The sequence below is a fragment of the Typopeltis vanoorti genome, chromosome 1 (genome assembly GCF_054136105.1).
Source record: "Typopeltis vanoorti isolate ZY-2024b chromosome 1, IOZ_Tvanoo_1.0, whole genome shotgun sequence".
NCBI lineage: Eukaryota > Metazoa > Arthropoda > Arachnida > Uropygi > Thelyphonidae > Typopeltis > Typopeltis vanoorti.
The window spans coordinates 115,382,773-115,402,545 of NC_143549.1; the positions used below are offsets into that span (position 1 = coordinate 115,382,773).

The window sequence follows — 19,773 nt, forward strand, 5'->3', positions numbered from 1 at the left end:
AAATAGTTGAATTAGTACAGAATTCAGGAATCAAGTTGATTAACGAACCATCTCTTACTAATATATTTCACTCTTATTCTTGAACACCTACCCACCCACCCACCCACGCACACACACACACACTCTCTCTCTCTCTCTCTCTTTCAGCTTTTGCTATTTACATTCTTTAATATATCTTTATGATCAACGTTAGTTACTTGTTCTCTTCTAAATTTGTTAAACTTTTCAGTAGCTATTCAATATTCCTTTTTATTCAGAATTTAACTTACAATTCACAGAACAAATATTCCCTCCCTCCTTTTTCCCCCTTCTAATCTTGCCTTGCAAGTAGTCTTTTGTGTTATCTCTTTTCCTAAAGCGTTCAATCTACGTCTTCAAATAGAAGGTTACCAACATTTTTCTTGCACTTCGGTAGCTGAACAATCCTGTGATGTTTATGTAGATCCAGCCCATGAAAGGTGTAATTTATAGTCCATTAGTGTGTGGGTTACAGTGCATTACACTGCGGGTAATTTGGTAATTCTAATGCTTTTCCATTAATCACACGACGAGATTAGACAACGAAACTCAGTAAACATATCTATGTGTGTGTGTGCGTGCGTGCTGCATGTGTGGAACAAGAACATTATTGATATGTTAATACATTAGCCTTTACAAATAACAATAGCTGGCTGTGTATGGGTATTGTTTCATCTTTTTCTACCAGTGGCATTTGTCATTAGGAGCACTATACAAACCCATTCTACAAACCAAACTCTCTCTCTCTCTCTCCCTCTATCTACCTCTATTTCTCTCTCTCTCCTCCACAGGAGGGGAAGAATAGAATTTTTCAATTTTCTTCATCTGAAGCTGTATTAGCTGGTATCATGGAGATTGGTTGAAGCGAAGCGCTTTATGAAAATATTGCAAAGAAGATAGTGGAATGGAACATTCATAACCATAGAGCAAATATGTTTACTTTTGCTACAGTGTTAACTTCTAGAGTATAGTATAAAATAAGTATATTAAAACCTCAGTTAATTGGTTAATTTGACAGAACATTGCACAGGACACACTTATATAATGGATGTGTATTATACAAACACAGTCAAGAATTGCATTCAGAAGTACCTATGTCTACCGGATGAGTTTATTTCTACTTCTCTCTCTCTCCCTTGTTTTTCTCCCAGTATGTGTGTGTGTGGGAGGGGGGGGGGGTAGTGTGGCGCTCGCTTTCGCTGGACAGCACTGGAACGGGATATGTGCAACTGCCTAATTTCAGGAAGTACTGAAATCGATGTTCCGTTTGACGTCAAGAAAGCAATCAGTAATGTCGTAATGAGAAATATCTTGATGTAGCAGCAGACGAATTTCAAACGTTCCTAGAAGCAGGGCTCATTAAGTGAGTTGTACAATTTCAGAGGAGCTGATTAAAATAGATCAGAAACAAAGATCCATTTCCTCTCTAGTTGTGGTAAGAGTGATTAGAAAGACGAATTATGAACAGCTTTTGGTTTACTGTACTGTGCATTTCACTAATTTCAGGTAAATTAGAAGAAAATATGTAACGTTTTTAATAGTTTAAGATGTCATTTTATTATGTAATTCGCAACCACGAAAAGTAATTAACTATCAGTGTATCAGTATTGCGGATTGGCTAAAGTTTCTTTCACGTCTTAGTTATACTATTTTTTTCGATAATTATATATGTTTTTATTTTTACGTAATCTGTAAACTCTGCCCTAGAATCTAAACATGGAACCTTTTTGACATTTCTGATTTGCGATATGCGAGATAGCGAATTTCATTCTGCATCTAGAGATGAAATTCATTATCCACTTAAATATATTAGTCAACTTTCGTGTTCGTGCAGGATATCTAAGAGAGTGATAAGAAGAGCTCTTCCGGTGTTAATTATGACAGTCCTCCGGAATTTATCCATAGTGTTGGAAATGGGAAATATGATTCAATCTCACCCCCTCGTTAGTGAATGGACAACTTAAGTATTCCTTTACATGTGCCCACTTAAGGATAAAAATTAAAGCTAAGTAATGTTAAAAGTTGAAGTTAAAATGCATAAGTTTATTAATTAATAATAGGCATACAGGAGACGTGTTAATTCAAGAAGTTAGAATTCCCGTTTACAACAGATTAGCAAATAGGACAACTTATCTTCTTTGGGATATGGTTAAGATGATCATATATATTTGTGATCTAAACTTTAATGAGATATACATTGTACTATTATATTTTTATTACAAAATTAATAGACGAAAACTGAAGTGTGCCTTTTAATACTAAGTTATAGAAAAAAACGAATCGTCAATTCTAATTTTGATTTTTTATGCTTGGAATTTCTTAAATCTTTAAAGGCTTCCCTTTTATTGAAGAAATTATCGTCTGACAAGTACAATAATTAGAAAGTACTCATATGTATCTATTGTATAATTTATACCTTAATTCTGAAGATTAATAGGTTTCATATTTTATGATAATATGTCTTTAGGTTAATATATTGTACTGATTACTGATTTATGAAATAAATATTTCTGTTCAACTAAAATGATGTATATTATTTTATTACAAATTATTAAAAATATATTGTAATTGGGGTGGGCAAATAAAATTTTCACGCATTTGTATTAAACAAAATAGGTTACACGAGGTACGACACACTTTTCAGAATATGAACAAACATATAATTCTGGTTTCCCATCAGCTTCTTTTACCAAAACGAACAAAACTCCAAGTTGATGGATCGTCTGCATTAAAGCTCATCCATGAAAAAGGGGAGAAACGGTCATCTAACAACGGACCAACAAATACCAAATTTAAACAATATTGTTGTTTGGCGATCATATTTGATTAAATAAAATTTTAGCGCCATACTCTTTGAGTGACCTGAAAGCAAATAGAAACAACTGAAGCGATCATGCGAAATATGTCCACTTACTAAACGTATTCGTTTCGGAAATCAGAGGGTATTGTAGTCGTGTTATGTTAATGCATGTGTTGGTAATGCGCTTCGAAATTTTAATTCGAGAAGAGGATCTAAACGAACTCCTCTTCATCCTTCCCGCAATCCACCAATAGGGATTCCAATGTTTTTTTTTAATAATTGAAATAACCTATTCTTTACTGCGCATAAGGTTACTTTAAATTATTCGACATTAAAAACGGTATTTTTTAAATCAAAACGGACTTTTTAATTGTCCAAAAAATCTTTATGAGAGTATTTATTAATTTCAGTTTTTAGGAATAATCAAAGGAACCACTGAAATGAATTCTCCAAAACCTTGAGTAAAGCAAATTTGATGAGATATCGTATTTTAACAAACAATTTTGAGTTCAAATTCGAATAACTCCTTTGTATTAATTTGAAACTACTACTACTACTACTCTCTAAAAATTTATTAAGATACTTTTTAGAGAGTAGTAGTAATCTGCTAGTGATTAACATGTGGTATGCAAATCGGTTCCTAATTTGCATATCACATTGTAACTTTTCCGACAAATTTGCTTCATTTTATTTTTATCGTTCTCGTTCAACAGATTTCTTTGATTATTAATTTATGCTTTAAACACAATGGTATTTTTCGCATCTGGAGATGCGAAAAATATCATTGGAACCTAGGGAAAGATTCAAACTTGAAGCACAATAGCATCGTGTATGGACTAGAATTTTGTATCGCTTTTTCATTATATCTATTGCCATCATCATCATTATCATACATATCAAGGATTTAGGCCTAGCATGGCCTGTTCCGGCCGTAGAATTCATCGTTGAATCGTTTAAGAGGACGTCCTGGTTTTCTTTTTCCTAATGGCTTGTACTTTAAGGCTTGTTTTGGTAATCTTTCTGTTTTCATTCTTTGAACGTGTTCCATCCATTTATGTTTATATTTTTTAATTTTTTCTAATACTGGTTCTTGGTTTAATTCTTTCATAATATCTACGTTTCTTTTGTGATCAAATAGGGTATACTTTGCAGTTTTTCTCATAAACTTCATTTCTGCTGTTGTTAATCTTTATTTGTCTTTTTGTTTTATTGTCCAGATTTCGCTTCCATACATTAAGAACGGTAGGGCTAATGTATTGTATACTTTTAGCCTGGTTTGTTTTTGAACTAGGTTTGGTTTAAATATAGAGTTAATTGCACCTGTTATTTTTAAATATTTTGTAAATTTTTACGTTTATATCTTTTTCATTTTCATATGTGATCATACATCCTAGGTAGTTAAATGAATTCACCTGTTCTAAGATCTTGTTATCTATTACTATTTTAGTTCTTGCTGGATCTTGTCCTTTAAAGGCCATAGTTTTTGATTTTTCCGTTGATATTATCATACCATAATCTTTGTATATCTCATTTAGATTTAAAATAGCTTTCTGTAAGTTATCTTCAGAATTTGTAATCATTATTTGGTCGTCTGCAAAGAGTGTTTAAGGAGAGTGTTTAAGTTAACTGTAGGTGAAAGTTTAATTCCTTGATGTAAATTTTTACTCCATTTTATTATTATTTCATTTAAGTAGGTATTAAAAAGAGTTGCTGAGAGGGGACATCCTTGTCGGACCCCTTGGTTTATCTCTCTCGTATATGATAGCTCGTGATTTAATCTTATTTGTATTTGATTATTTTCATATATACTTGTGATGATAGCTTTTAGGATATTATTTGGTATTTGTGTTTCTTTTAATATGTTAAATAATATGTTTCTTTTAACTTTGTCAAATGCTTTTTCAAAGTCAATAAATGCAATATGTGTTTCTAAATTGTATTCTCTTCTTTACTCTATTATTAATTTTAGGCAAAAGTCTGGGTCTATACATGATCGTCCTTTTCTAAATCCATTCTGTACCTCTAGAATAAAGTTTTCGGAATATTTCATTAGTTTGTTATTTAAGATTCTGCTATATATTTTTAACAGGAATTTAGTATACTGATGCCTCTATAGTTTTTAGGGTCATCTCTATTACCTTTCTTAAAGATAGGAATCACAATTGCTTTTTTCCATTCTATTGGGGCGATACCAGTCGAGTAAATTTTATTTAAAAATAATAAGAATCTTTCTTTGAATATTGTTCCTGCGTATTTATATAGTTCTGAACATAGCTTATCTTCTCCAGGTGATTTTCCGTTTCTTGTTTCTTTCAGGCTGATTTCTAATTCTTCTTCACTTATTTCTTCTTATTATTATTTCTTATTTCTTCTAAGAATTAGAAATTTCCTTTTCATTTTCGTTAACTGTTTGCCAGTTGTCTTTTTTAAAATATTTGTCTGTCCACAGTTCTGTGTAGTAATTTAGAAATTCTTCTAATTTCAAATTAGTGTTTAATTTTATGTTTTCTTTGGTATCTGCATTTAAGTGTTTCAAAATCTTATGTACATTGGGTCTTATTTTATATAAATCATGTTCTAAATTAGAAACAAATTTATTCCATGATTCTCTATGTCTTTTTCTAACTTCTCTTTTAGCTATGGCTCTTATTCTTTTATATTCTATTTCATCTTCTAATCTTTTACTGCTTAACCATTTGTGATAATCTTCTTTTTACTTTTTGATTATTTCTTTGATTGTATCATCCCAGATCTTCAGTTTTTTTCTTTTATTGAATTTTTTGGTCTTTCCTAAGCTTTCATTTGCTACTGCATTTAGTATTGTTTTTATATTAAGCCATTCTATTTCTAATTCTTTATTATGTTTTATTTTATCTAGATATTGGTTAATTCTTTGTTCATATAGCCATTGTACATTTGTGTCATTCAATAGTCTAGTTTTATAAACAAATGTTTCCATTTTTCTTTCTGTTCTTGTTACTTGTAGCCATTTAGGTGGTAATCTTAATTTTATTTTAAGAAGGAAGTGGTCACTGCTTATTTCATATCCTCTGTGGACTCTAACATCTAGTGAAAAATTTGATGGCTTTTCATTTAATATGAAGTAATCTAATATTGATTTCCATCCTCTTTCTGCCCAAGTATATTTATGTATGTCTTTATGTTTATAGAAGGAATTCATTATTTTTAGGTTCTTATAAACTACAAAGTCAATCAATGTTTTACCATTTCTGTTTAGGGTGTGTTCTCCATGTATTCCTATATTATTATTAATTTTCGTGTTTCCAATTCTTGCATTTAGGTCTCCTGCTAAAATTATGTAATCATTTTTATTTATTTTATTATATATGTTTTGTAGCTGATTATAAAAATCAACATTATCCTGTTCTCTTCCTTCTTTTGGGTTATATAAACCAATTATTGTTAAATAGCCTCTATCTATTTTTATTCTAGCTTCTATTATTCTTTCATTCCATAATTTATAATGTTTTAACTGTTTTGAAAGGGAGTTATGAATCCAAATCATGCCTCCTGCTTGTGCTCTTTGGTCTTCGACCCCACTGTATATCACATTTATATCTATTGTATTTGTATTTATTTTTTACAAATTCTGAAACCATGTTCTCGGATCATACATGTAATTTTGAAACCACTGCCGACATCCAAAAAAACATTTCGGTTGTGGAGAAGCTTGCTTATTTATTATTTTTTTTTATTTCTTTCTTCTTCATACATATTTATTACATGAAGCTCGGTCTCAACTCTGCAATCTTGATTCGTCTTTTCTGTATATTTTCAAATTAATCTGGTAATCTAATTTTTAAAATGTCTGAAATAGTTGACTTCTTATAGTCTCTCCATTTAGTGCCAGTATGAGAAGTCAATTTTTTTTTGTTCTTCCCATTATAACTTTTGTTATCTGGGTTACATTCTGCTTTCCTGCTGTTCTTATTCAGTTTTATATCTCTAGATTCTTTCAAGAGAATCCAGACTTTATTTCAGTATGATTTTTTTATCGCGAATTTAACTTTATAGATCCTCTATGAAGTTCAGAATTTTATTTTACAAAAAAAAAAAAATATATATATATATATATTTAAAAGGAATAGTGCTGTGCCTCACGGATCGCTGTTTGGTCCACTGTTATTCCATTCATAAATTAATGAGATTGATAAGGAATTGAGAGGAAATTGAATTATTTGCTGACCATGCAAAAATAGGCATGGATATCAGAAATGTTACAGATATCCAAATCCAGATATATGATATCTAGATATGCAAATTAAAACAGTTGCAAATTTAATTATAGAAAGCGCAAAGTTATGCACTGTGGCGTGATGAGATTTCCAACAGCATATTATATTGTTAGGATTATGTTACAAGAAATTAATAATGCTAGGGAAGTTAGAGCTTGAAGTTCAAAGGTCATATAACAAAAATTTACAAATGCAGTTTAGAGGATAACCAGGAGATTAAATAGAAATATTTATATGTAAGGATATGAAAGTCATTTTTACACTTTACAAGACATTGTTACGATCACAACTGTCCTATTGTGCGCAAATTTAGTCTTCTCACTACGCAGAGGATAAAGAAGCCAGGGATCAGATACAAAGAAGATTGACTATGCCGATATTGGGATTATTGGATGTAGATTACTTAGATAGATTGAGAGCAGTACCAGGACTCTAGATGCAGGTAAACAGGAGAAAGAGGAACGATATCATAGAATTATCTGAAATTTTGAAAATGTTATGTAGGTTATCGACTTATGAAATGTTTCGTTATGGGGAAGGTTGGAAGAGTACAAAGAACATTCGTAGAAGTTACGTTTCTGTGCGGTCAAACAAAGTGGTGAAAGTTGGGTTTTCTCTCACGGAGTCGAGAAGCAGTGGAACAGCTTTCCTGTTGAAGCCCGAATGTATCTCGTGTGAATAGCTTAAAAAGAATGACAGCTCCGGTCGGGGAATTTCGACCTTCATCAATCATTGCTTGAATCATTAAAGGTTTCTGACAATAATAATATTTATTATCATTATTTTTTTTTTGAATATTTATTCTCCTTCAAAGAAATTACATATACATAGTGTTCGCTTTTATAAATAAATATTATATTTCAATTATATCATATTGTATAAACTTTCGTTATTATTATATTATATTTTAATTATTATATACAAAATACAATACAATGTATATAACACAATATTATGTTATTACAAGTAAAATATTTTATATATTTTACTTTCTAGTCATTCAATTTTTTAAAAAATGTATATCAACCGAGTAAATCAATCTTTCTATATATATATTTCCTTTTTTTATTTGACAAAGTGCTATCTTTATCATTCGGCTATTTACATTTAGACTATTCATATATATATTTTTTTCCCGGTTTAATACAGAATGCTATATAATAATGATATCGATAACAACAACACAACTCTTATGAAAGATAGAGAGAGAGAATAACTGCTGGAGGACTTGCTATCCTTATGAAGAGCTCAGAAATCAAATTCAAAGAAAACATTCTAAATCAATAGTTAAATAATAACAGCTAAACGGAAGCTCAAGATGTTGAAATACACCTACCAAACCATTCTATTACAATTACAAGCGTCTAACACTCTGATAATAAAAATATTAACACAGACATCACTGATAAGCTAAGCCAAGCTCCAACTGGTATAACCATCATACTTGGCGACCTAAGTACGAAACACCCAACGTTGGATTCCGACGATTTATACCACAACGGTCAACAATATGAAGACCTCTTTACATATTTGGAACTCACAACAATTAACAACGGTAATTATCTCTCTAAAAATACGGGAACTGAATATGCTATCGACATCACATCTGTTATTGATAGCATTGCATCAATGCACAATTGAAATTTTTGGGAAACGCCATTAGTGACCATAAAAAAAAAATAGTGACCATAGACTCATAATAATAACATTAAATTTCAAGATTGATCAAAAACAGCAAATCAGGAATGCTTGGAACTTTAGAAAAGCCGAATGGACAAGGTTTACTAAAATCTTGGAGAATCTTTGTCAAGATAAACATATCTCTGGAAACCTTGATAGAAAATTAAATCCTTACTTCACACACCAATAAAGCTGCCAAAGAACAATACAAGAAGCAAACGGTTTTAAAAATTCCTGGATACCTTACTGAAAAAATCACAATATCAATTCAAGGATTATAGGAGACGTTATCACTGAACAATTTATAATTAATAAAACTGATGAATCCAGAAATAAATTAATGGTATGACACACAAAATGGAACAGGAAATTCGGAAGTGCAAGCAGGAGAAATGGGAAGACCATTGCAGTAACCTGGCCCCAAGAAAATCAGCCAACACTGGAACATTATTAGAATCCTAGACAACAACATCAAAGAAAAGAATCAACAGAAAACAAACTTCATCATAAATGCTGCTAAAAAGCTGTTACCCATCACGAAATGGCAAACACACTGGCAAAAATATTACTCAAACAACTCTAAACTTCAGTGTAACAGAGAGGACAAGACACTCGATAAACTCCCAAGTAATATACTAAAACAAGCAATAACATACCAATCTAATGACATCTTATCTGAACAATTTACGCTAAGTGAACTAAATTCATCAATTGAGAAAACTGCACCTAACAAATCTCCTGGCAATGATCTTATCTTTGGCCATATGATCAAACCCTTGGCAAAAACGCCAAAGAACAACTTCTGGATATTTTTAATACTTCTTAGAGAACAGGCAAACTACCAAAAGAATGGAAAAAAATAAGTTTTTGTACACATCCTAAAACCTGACAAAAATGCTGCAGAATCTCAAAGCAGGGTGGTTCAAAATTCCACATAGAAACTTTGAGGAGAGGTAGAGAACATCAAAATCAACCATATTCACATAGGAAAGCATGACCGGAAACGCCACGCGAAAGCGATACGTGCAGCTGTTCGCCAGTACTCCAGATGAGCAATTTGGGGCTTTCTCATTCAAGCTTTCGACGTCGTACGAAGAACATGCATCGTTTTCCTAACGCTGATATGGCAGACATGCACCTCGTTTACGGGTTAGCTGACGGTAATGGTCGAGCCGATGTACGAATGTATCGAGAAAGGTACCGAAACAGACCTGTACCGAATCACCAAATGATTGTGCATTTGCATCAGAATTTGTGACTATGGATCATTAAGGGATCGCAGGGATGATAGTGGGCTGCCACGATCGACGCGAAATCCTGCCATGGAAGGGAAGATTTTCCATCGCATGTTGCATGCGATGGAAAATAATCCAGAGAAAAGCACCCGTATCGTTGCCTCTGCTATAGGAGTATCTCGTTCTAGTGTATTCCGCATTTTGCACTCTGAGTCCTTACCTCCATTTCATCTGCAACTGTTCCAGTTACTAATGACGGAAGATTATCCTCGACGTGTGGAATTCGCGCATTCGTTTCTGCAGAAGTGCCATAGACCCGGATTTTCCAACTTTACTTTTGTTCACGGATGAAGCTTCATTTACCTGCGAAGGGGCCTTCAATCACCACAATGCTCATGTGTGGGCCCATGAGAACCCACACACTGTGCGATCACGTGCTGCACAACAACGCTTCGCCATTAATGTATTGGCAGGTATCGTCGCTGACTATTAATCGGTCCATTACCCCCCTCCCCACGACTGGACTCTCAGAAGTATCTGACCTTTCTGGAAGATGTTTTGTCGGATTTACTGAACAATGTTCCAATGAATATGCGTCGGCAAATGTGGTTCCAACATGACAGGGTTCCAGCACATTTTGGCATTTCTGTGCGTCAGTATTTAGACAGGCCCTTTGCAGCTCGAAAGATTGGGCTTAGTGGACCCGTCGCATGGCCACCCACGCTCACCTGATTTATCGAGCATTGATTTCTTTCTGTGGGGAGGCGACCCTAACGCCATGGTGTATGAAACCCCTCTTGCCTCTGACATGCACCTCGTGCCAATATCGCCATCGTCGCTGCTAATATCCGGAAAACTCCAGGTATTTTCGAAACTGTACGGCAATCGATGGATCGTCGGTGTCAGGCATGCATCACTACTAATGGTCGTAACTTTGAGCACCTGATGTGAAACCATATTATGTATCCAACTACTATTGAACTGTTCAGTTACGCCTAGTAAAGTTTTTTTACACTACTTTCTGCTCTGTGTTATTTTTGTATCTTTGTGTCCCTGTTAGTCCGGTGGCTTTTCCGGTGATTCTTTCCTATATGATTATGATTCATTTTGATTCTCTACTTCATCTCAAAGTTTGTACGTGGAATTTTGAACTACCCTGTAGATTTATCGCGCTAACTTGCATACTCTGTAAAAATTAATGAAAGAATCATGCACTTGAGACTCATGCATTGGCTCACAATAAATAAGAAAATTAACTACTACCAAACTATTTATAGAGCCCATCATTCGACGATAGATCAATTATTCTACTTCTCACAAACAATAATTGGCGAATTTCAGGAAAACCCGTTAAAAAACACAACTGCTTTATTCCTTGATATGACTTTGATCGTGTTTGAATCAAAACATTAATACAAATAGAGTACATGATGTCGGAATTAGAGGAAATGCTTTATTCTGGATCGTTGATTTCATGAGAGGAAGAAAGATCAAGATTAGAATAAACGCAACAATATCTAGAGAGCAGAGAACCTGGGCTGGTGTTTCCCAGGGCACAGTACACAGCCCCTTACTGTTCCTTTTATATGCCAATAACATTCATCCTTACCTTACAGAAGACACAAAAAGTAGCTTGCTATGCTGGCAATATAGCCATCTGGAACACGAGTAATAAAATGAAAGAATTGGAAGAGATTCTAAACAAATCCATGAGAGGATTAAAAAAAATAGTCAGATGAACCTAAACTCAAAATCAACCCAGATAAAATAAAACTAAGCATCTTTATTACAGACAGGAAAAATAGACATTCCTACAATCTCAAAAGTCTTGATCAACAACGGGGTACTTGAAAAAGTAGGAAATCCAAAATACCTTGGTATTACGCTTAATCAGGAATTACGTTGTGCTCAACACATCTCTGGGACTTCAAACAGGGCTCTCAATAAACTAAATATATTGAAAAAGCTTTCCGGAACAAATTGGGACACAAAGTCAAAAATTCTCAAAACTACTTACACTACATTAATAAGGCCAATAAATGAATATGCAACACGTATCTTGTCACCTTCATCTTCATAGGTAATGGAAAAAATAGACAAAGTACAAACAAAAGGGTCAAGGATTATCATTGGTGCAGTCTCATCCACTAACAACATCAGAACCCAACAGAAATATGGGCTTGACCTGCTGGAGGACAGACAGAAATTTGCCACCATAAAATTCATTAATATTATCAGAAGCTACCAAAGGAATCATATCTCCATAAAATCTTATTAGCATTTTAATCAAAAATGCAGATTTCACAGATCATCAACTTTACAATATGATGACACTATCAGGAAGGATCATCTAAATGCCCAAATAAGAAAATAACCTATACCTTGGAATACCTCCATAAATCTAAACTTAACAAATCCTGCAAATAAAACGAACGAAACGCTGGAAGTAAAAGGACTAAATACTATCAACCTTCTTTCATCCTCCAAACAAGTTATTTGTTATACTGATGGATCATTCGAGGCTAATATGATTAATGGAGGTGCTGGTTCTCTCCTTCAAGTCGCTAAAGATGAAAAACGTTCAATAAATGTTGGTTCCGGGAGAATTGATTACAATTTTACTAGCGAACTCTATGCAATAAATAAATCACTCGAAGCCTACTTAAAATTATCATCATCTCACCAATTAGAGGGAATTATAATTTACAGTGACTCAAGCTCATCTATGGAGGCAATCAAAATTGGCAATACGAAACTCACACAAGACAGTCATAATCTCTTAAACCAGCTAAAGTGTTTGAGAAAACGTCGCATTTAACAATGGATTCCTGCTCATGTAGACATTGCTTACAATAAAGCAGTTCATAAATTAGCAAAAGAGGCCAGAGAACGCAACCAATAAAATGGCATGATAACTCTTGCTGATGCTAATGCACTAGCAAAATCTAAACTAATTCTACTAAAATTAGGGACACAACGACATCAAGCAAAAATTCCCGAAATCAGTGTTGACGGAAAGCCCTCCACCACGATAGGCAAGACTGCGAACAGGACATTTTAGAGGAATGAAGAACAATACGGATTATAATACTATTTAGAATGTCGCCATTTATCAATGGATTATTGTCGGATTGTTGCCTCGTTTGTGTACACTTTATTGCTTTTTTTATATTTCTGTGGACATTAGCTAGATGTTCTCATAGAAAGTTGCATTTATTTTAATTAGGCAATTCCACTGTGAGTTTTTTAGAAGGTTGTCGGCAATGTTCTTTAATATGATCAAGTTTGTTGCGTGTTGTGGTGATGGGAGAGGGATGGGGTGATATAATGAAACGAAGTTGAGACAAAGTAGTGATCTGTAAATTTGACGTTACTTACTGATGAGGTGTACGTATGGATGGGAGCCCGTAAACTGATATGGTCTACGTATGATTGTGTTAGTGAATTGTTGAATATTTCTTCTCTTGTTGGGGTGTTTATGGTAGAATTTATATTGTACCGATTTCGCATATTAAGGTATGCATTTGTGGTTGAAGTCAAGAGAATTTTTGCTAATATCTCCTATTAGCATGAGCTGATATGTTGTACTGAGTTCAATGCCGTTTATCCATGATTCTAATTTATGCAGAAAGCAGATTGGATTATGATCTGGGACTCTTTATAATATGTTTGTTGTGTATTTGTTAACATGTTTGTCGGAACAGGTAACGCTCGTATAACGCGGCACTTATACAACCTGGTTTCGATATAACGCGGTCTACAATTTCTAGTAACCCTTTATTTATTTTTTTAAAATATTTTTCACTGCGGAACTTAAAAATCAAACTTTATCTTCTTTAAATTTGTATCTGCCCGTATCGGGCAAGTAGTTATAAGTATCGAATTTAATTTTATTATATCACTGAATGAGGTACTGTACAGAGGCTTTTGCAGTCTGTGTCATTCTCAACAAATAGTGAAATTAGAGACAGATGGGATAAAAACGGCGCTAACTAATAAATCGCATGTCCACTCTCACAGAAACAATGCTGTATAGACTTAAGCAAAACCATATGTTGCAACGAAACACAGTATCTAAATAAAAACTATTCTCCAATTTTTCAATTATGAAATAAGTGTTTGTTTTATTGCATTTGAAATTCTCGATGTTATTATGACATATCACAAAGCTAACTTAAAATAAAAGACTAGCAAGAATTGATACATGCCATATAATGAATGTATGAGTTCGCCTGCCAAGAAGCCATAAAATTCAACCGAGGGTTGAAACGTTTGTGTGAGTTGAGCCAGTCAGTAATGAGAAGTTCCATCGGAACGATAAATGACACCCTGTTGTGAATGTGTTAAAACTAATAGTGAATGTTGCTATGACAGTTTCAGATGTTATGGAATTCGAATGAAGAGAATTAACATTTCAACTCAGCATTTGTCGGTTGCTTTTGTCTTTGGGTTGAGCGACCTTTTGTTAATCCCGCACCAGTCATATGCACGTCTTTATAGCTGCTGTCTTGTGTAAAACAAAATTCAGCTTGTACGTATTGTAACAATTAAAACTAACTTGAATAATTTATAAGCGTATAAAAGGATATCACCTGTAAATCGTTGATATGCCAAAAATATTCTCAGACGTGCCACCTCTGAGAATTCGCCAACTAGGGTTTGCTGTATAAAGTGTTTATTGTTGAAAATTGTCTTCGTTTTCTGCGAGGAATGCGCATTTAAAATCATAAGTATGTTATTCTCAAGCTGAGCATTTTGTTTTCTGGTGAGTGACATATGTGTGTAATGCTTTTTTTTAAGTAAAAGTTTATTTTTATTGTAATGGCCACTAAAAAAACTGCAACGAAAGGGGAAAAAACCACGTTAAAGAGGAAATTAATTTCTCTCGAAGAAAAAATTAAAATCTTGGATCGGTTGAAAATTGGAGAAAAACCAGGAGTTTTTCTTTTTTGAATTTAAATGAATCAACAATTCGAACAATAAAAAAAAATGAACATAAAATCCGAGGAAGTGTTATTGCTGGGTCAACGGTAAGTGGAAAGCGCGTTGCTAGTGTTCGCGATATTGTAATAGAATAAAATGAAGAGATCTCTAATGATTTGAAGATTGCACTCAAAAGAAATTCCTATGGATGAACACCTTATTAAGAAAAAAGCTCTCAAACTTTATAAAAATTTAAAAGAACTCGATCAAGATTCTTCAGAAGAAATCTGTCAGCATGGATTTTGTGCCAGTAAAGGTTGGTTCGAAAACTTTAAAACGCGGTTTTCTTTGTATAATCTTAAAATCCAGGGAGAATCAGCATCAGCAGACGTTGAAGATTCCCTGAAATACCCAGAAGCACTTTTAAAAATCACTAAAGAAGGTGGTTACAGTGCAGACCAGGTGTTCAATGTGGATGAATCTGGGTTATATTGGAAAAAAATGCCAAAACGCACCTATATTTCGAAAAACGAAGGATCAGCTCCTGGATTCAAAGTTTCCAAAGATACAATTACTCTACAGTTTTGTAGTAATGTATCAGATGATTGCATGACAAAACCAATGTTTATTAACCGATCCGCAAATCCTCGTGCGATGAAAGGGCTCGACAAGTCCACTATACCTGTTTATTGGCGGGCCAACAAAAAGGCATGTGTTACAGCTAGTATGTTTGAAAATTGGTTTCTGAAGTGTCTTGTACCCGATGTAGAAAGTTACACAAAGAAAAAGAATATGGACTTCAAAATTCTACTAATTCTAGATAACGCACCGGGCCACCCAACAAATTTAAGCCATCCGAATATTAAAATAACATTTTTGACGCCTAATACTACTTCACTTATTCAACCACTCGACCAAGGAATAATAACAACATTTAAGTCATATTATATTCGGCGAACATTTCGATTAATTTTGAAAAAAAATTGAATCAAATCTAAACATGACACTGCCTCAAGCGTGGAAAAAGTTTTCAATATTGAATTGTATAAAAATTATTTCTCTATACATGAAGGAATTACAATCCTCTACGCTGAATGCTTGCTGGAAAAAAATATGGCCTAAAGCGTTCTGGAACAAAATTTCGTACCTCCAGTGGATGCCGAGCTACGTCGTGTAATAAACGTCGCACACATTTTTGGTGGAGAGGGCTTTTGCGATATGGTTGAAAACGAAATTAATTAATTAATTGATGGAGAAGCAGATTTAAATGAGGAAGAACTGGTACAATTAATAGATGGCGTCGAATCAAATGGCGGGGAAAGTTCTGCTGAAGATTCTGATTCCGTTAAAGAATTCAGTTCAAAGAAATTAGCAGAAGGATTGGACTTGGCAAGAAAGTTAGGAAGTTATTTTACGGATAATGATCCCTGAAAGTCACGAGACAATTGGATATTTGTTTAGCGCCATATTATGAACTTAATAAAAAATTGCAGCATAGTGGAAAGCAAAATCTTATTACTGACTTCTTGATGACTAAACCAGCCGAAGTATGCAATGAGAATTATACAAATGATGTCCAAGAAATTTCAAGTGGTGACGACCTCCGGCCACTTAAAGAACATCTACAAAATTTTATTTCTGAAGACAGTGATGACGATTAAAATATGAGCTTTATTTTATTGTGTCTAAAACATTTATGCATTATGTGCAATGAAATTTAGGTACAATTTGTAATTTTTATAATTTTATACTAAGTATTTGTCTCATAGTTTATGTTTTCTTAACTTACATGAATTACCTGAATTAAATAAAAATATTGTTTTTGTTGGATTTGTCATTGTTATTTATATAATTAAAAAAAAAACGATTTCGGCGCCTAACTCTACTTTTTCTATATGATCTAATTCTTTCTAACGCGATTTATATAACGCGGCATTTCTATGGAATCTATCATCTGCGTTATACGAGGGTTACCTGTATTTGTGATTTCGTATGTTAAAATTAGTGTTTCCGTATGTTCGAAACGAGTTTTAAAGCAATTTTAAAGCCTGTTCTGAAAGATGTGGAGTTAAAGTATTATGTTGGTAGGCTGTATAGATCCGTTTCTCTTGCAATTATATAAACTCGAGTGTTTTCATTCTGTCTCATAAATATCTGTGAATCCATATTAAAGAACTTGTACTGTTTTTCTGTGTTTATTTTTCTTGCTTGGCATAAAATATTTTAGTAAAAGTATTGAGTCCAGTGTTCAGATTATACATTAGTGTTAGGAGTTTCTTGTCAGTTAGGATCTATGTTTTCGGCCTTGTTTTCTTGTAAAGAGAGCAATGATTGGCAGCGTTCTCTCTTTCTTTTTTTTTTTTTTTTTGGAGGCCTCGGTAATAGAGACAACATTTGTGGTTGTGAATGGAATGCCAATTTTGGCTCTGATGAGATGCACTCTGTTTTCTTTTGGTATTCCCAGTGTTTGAAGTTCTTTTTTTAGTTGTATTTAGAGTATATGCGCGATTCTGCACTTGAGGGTTACCTCGTTCCACAATTCTTCATTTTCATTTGAGTTTTTCTTGTGCTACTATTGCTACCGTTAATTTTGTCTTGATGTCTCACACAGTTCATAATATTTATTCAGAGGTCTCGTGATTGTACTGTAGTTAAAGTTCATGCCCCTCGAAGTTTTTGATAATTTGTTCCATATTTGTATTTAGCAAGTTTTTAATCATAAGTTTGAATGAATCTAAATTATCTGTAATCTTTTTATCAGGAAGGGACTCACCTTGGTGTGAGCCATTGCTTTTGCAAAGTGTACGTTTCTTAGACCCCTTTGCTTTTCACGTGGTTTCCAAGATCCTGGAGCACTGGTAGTGTATTTTTGATAATAGCCGTGTCAATGCAGCCTCTCCCTTTCATCGCTTAACAGCTTGGTACACTTGTTACAGGACATTTTGAATAGTGACCTTTGATGTCTTAGTGAGTGTTGGATTTCCTTCCTATGAGCAACTGCAGCATGTGTGTTAAAATGGCGACTCCATTTATCCTTCACTTGTTGGTGATCACAGTCCTCTTTGGCTTAGAATTTCAACATATAAACGTTTGGTTCTACTTAGATTTTGATGAATTATACATCCCTCTCTTCAGTGTGCCATGTAGAATTAGCTTGCATCGCTTTTAAACGAAAAACCTGAATTAAAACAACTTTAAAACTATAAAAATTGGAGCGGTGATATCAACGTGCATTCACTCGTATGCTTACACAACACCCTCTGTAAAAATAATAATCAATATTATTATCGGTTAAGATATTGTGAATTTGAAGTTAATTATAGTGATTGGATAAAGAGGATTATCTGATTTAGGCATGGTAATCCCACCTATTTTAAAGCTCCGCTTTCAAGGAAAGAGTGGGATTAGCATACACTATTTATTTGTTATTTTTTATTGTTGAAAAGCAGGCGGTGCGTTAGAGGCAGATGGTTTGTGAAGTGAAAATAAGTGTGCGTACTATATTAATTTTGTTGGTCTGGCTTCTACAGTTCATGCTCTAAGGTTCTGTGTCTATGTGTTTTCAAATTGTAGTAATTTGTTGAGTAGTGTGGATATTAGATGTCATATCGCGGTAGAACCATATGAGTTGCTAAGTGATATGTGTCTCTGTGGCAACTATAGATGTTCTGGAAGTAGTAACATTAAACAGTGTTTAAAATATTTTATGCCTGGGATTTTGTACATTGCGATATAGGATTAGATTATTGGCTGCTGTATTTGAGGCTCCAAATCACCGTTGAAATAATTTTCTGATGTGTTGTTTCTATTTTTGCTAGATGACTGTTTGATGTGTGAGCAAAGATTATTATGCCATACCTGAGTAGCGACGTGCAGATACTGTGATATAGCTGTTTTTTTACATTATATGGAATCATGTGTTTTATTTGGAAGAGTTTTGTTGCATTGATGACGAATTTAGTATGTAGGTATTCTATATGTTTTTTCCAATCGCAGTGGCAAACTATATAAAGGTCAAGCTATTTTGCATGTGTTATGGGTGAATTGCTATATTGTCAGCTATTTGTGTTGTTAATGCAGCATAATGTGCGACCGCGTAGTAATAGTGGTGCGGATCGCACGTTCTCAAATTATGTAAAATTAACATCTGCATTTTGCTGCTATTCATTATAATTGAGTTTTGGTTGAACACAGCTGTGATTTCATTTAGTTCTGTACGAAATGTATGAAAAGTCCTATGTAATGGTATCTGTGAATTGCTATTCTGGTACAGCATAGCAATCAACGCTAACATATCAAACTGCGATCTAGCGAAAATAGAAACATAATAACATCGGAAAAATTATTTCATCAGTGATTTGGAGGCCTCACATACAACAGCCAATAACCAAAACCTATATGATGATGCAAAAAATCCTGATAATAAAAATTCTTAAACACTACTTATGTTACTAAGGAATTACTTCAACAACACCTGTCGTAAAAACAGAGACACGTTTCGCATAACACCACCCACGTTTTATCTGGAGAGAGGATATGCTCTTCTGGCAAAAGGCTGCGGGTTTGAATCCAGCCGAGGGCTTGGATGTTTGTGTCTGTGAAAATATTGGTGGTGGTGGTCTGCGATAGATGATGAAGAAACTTGCGGTTGTTTGAGTGGTGGAGGTGGAGAGCTGCATAGTAGGTGCCCTCCCTCGTTTGAGTCTTTGGCTCCCTGGATGTGTTAAATAATAATAATAATAATAATAATAATAATAATAATAATAATAATAATAATAATAATAATAATAATAATAATAATAATAATCCTCTCTATGCAATCGCCAGGATAGCTCTCAACATCACTGAAGCACGCAAGCCC

General features: G+C 33.8%; 1 protein-coding gene across 1 annotated transcript in view; it reads left to right on the forward strand.

The window, feature by feature from the left end:
* The first annotated feature begins 1,416 nt into the window (after positions 1-1,416).
* LOC150110334 (macrophage mannose receptor 1-like) overlaps positions 1,417-19,773 on the forward strand; it is an 88,255-nt gene continuing 69,898 nt past the window's right edge. The window contains exon 1 of the mRNA XM_090392989.1: positions 1,417-1,524. Within this exon, the coding sequence (XP_090249115.1) occupies positions 1,479-1,524 (46 nt within the window). The 5' untranslated portion in view covers positions 1,417-1,478. The remainder of the gene's footprint in view (positions 1,525-19,773) is intronic.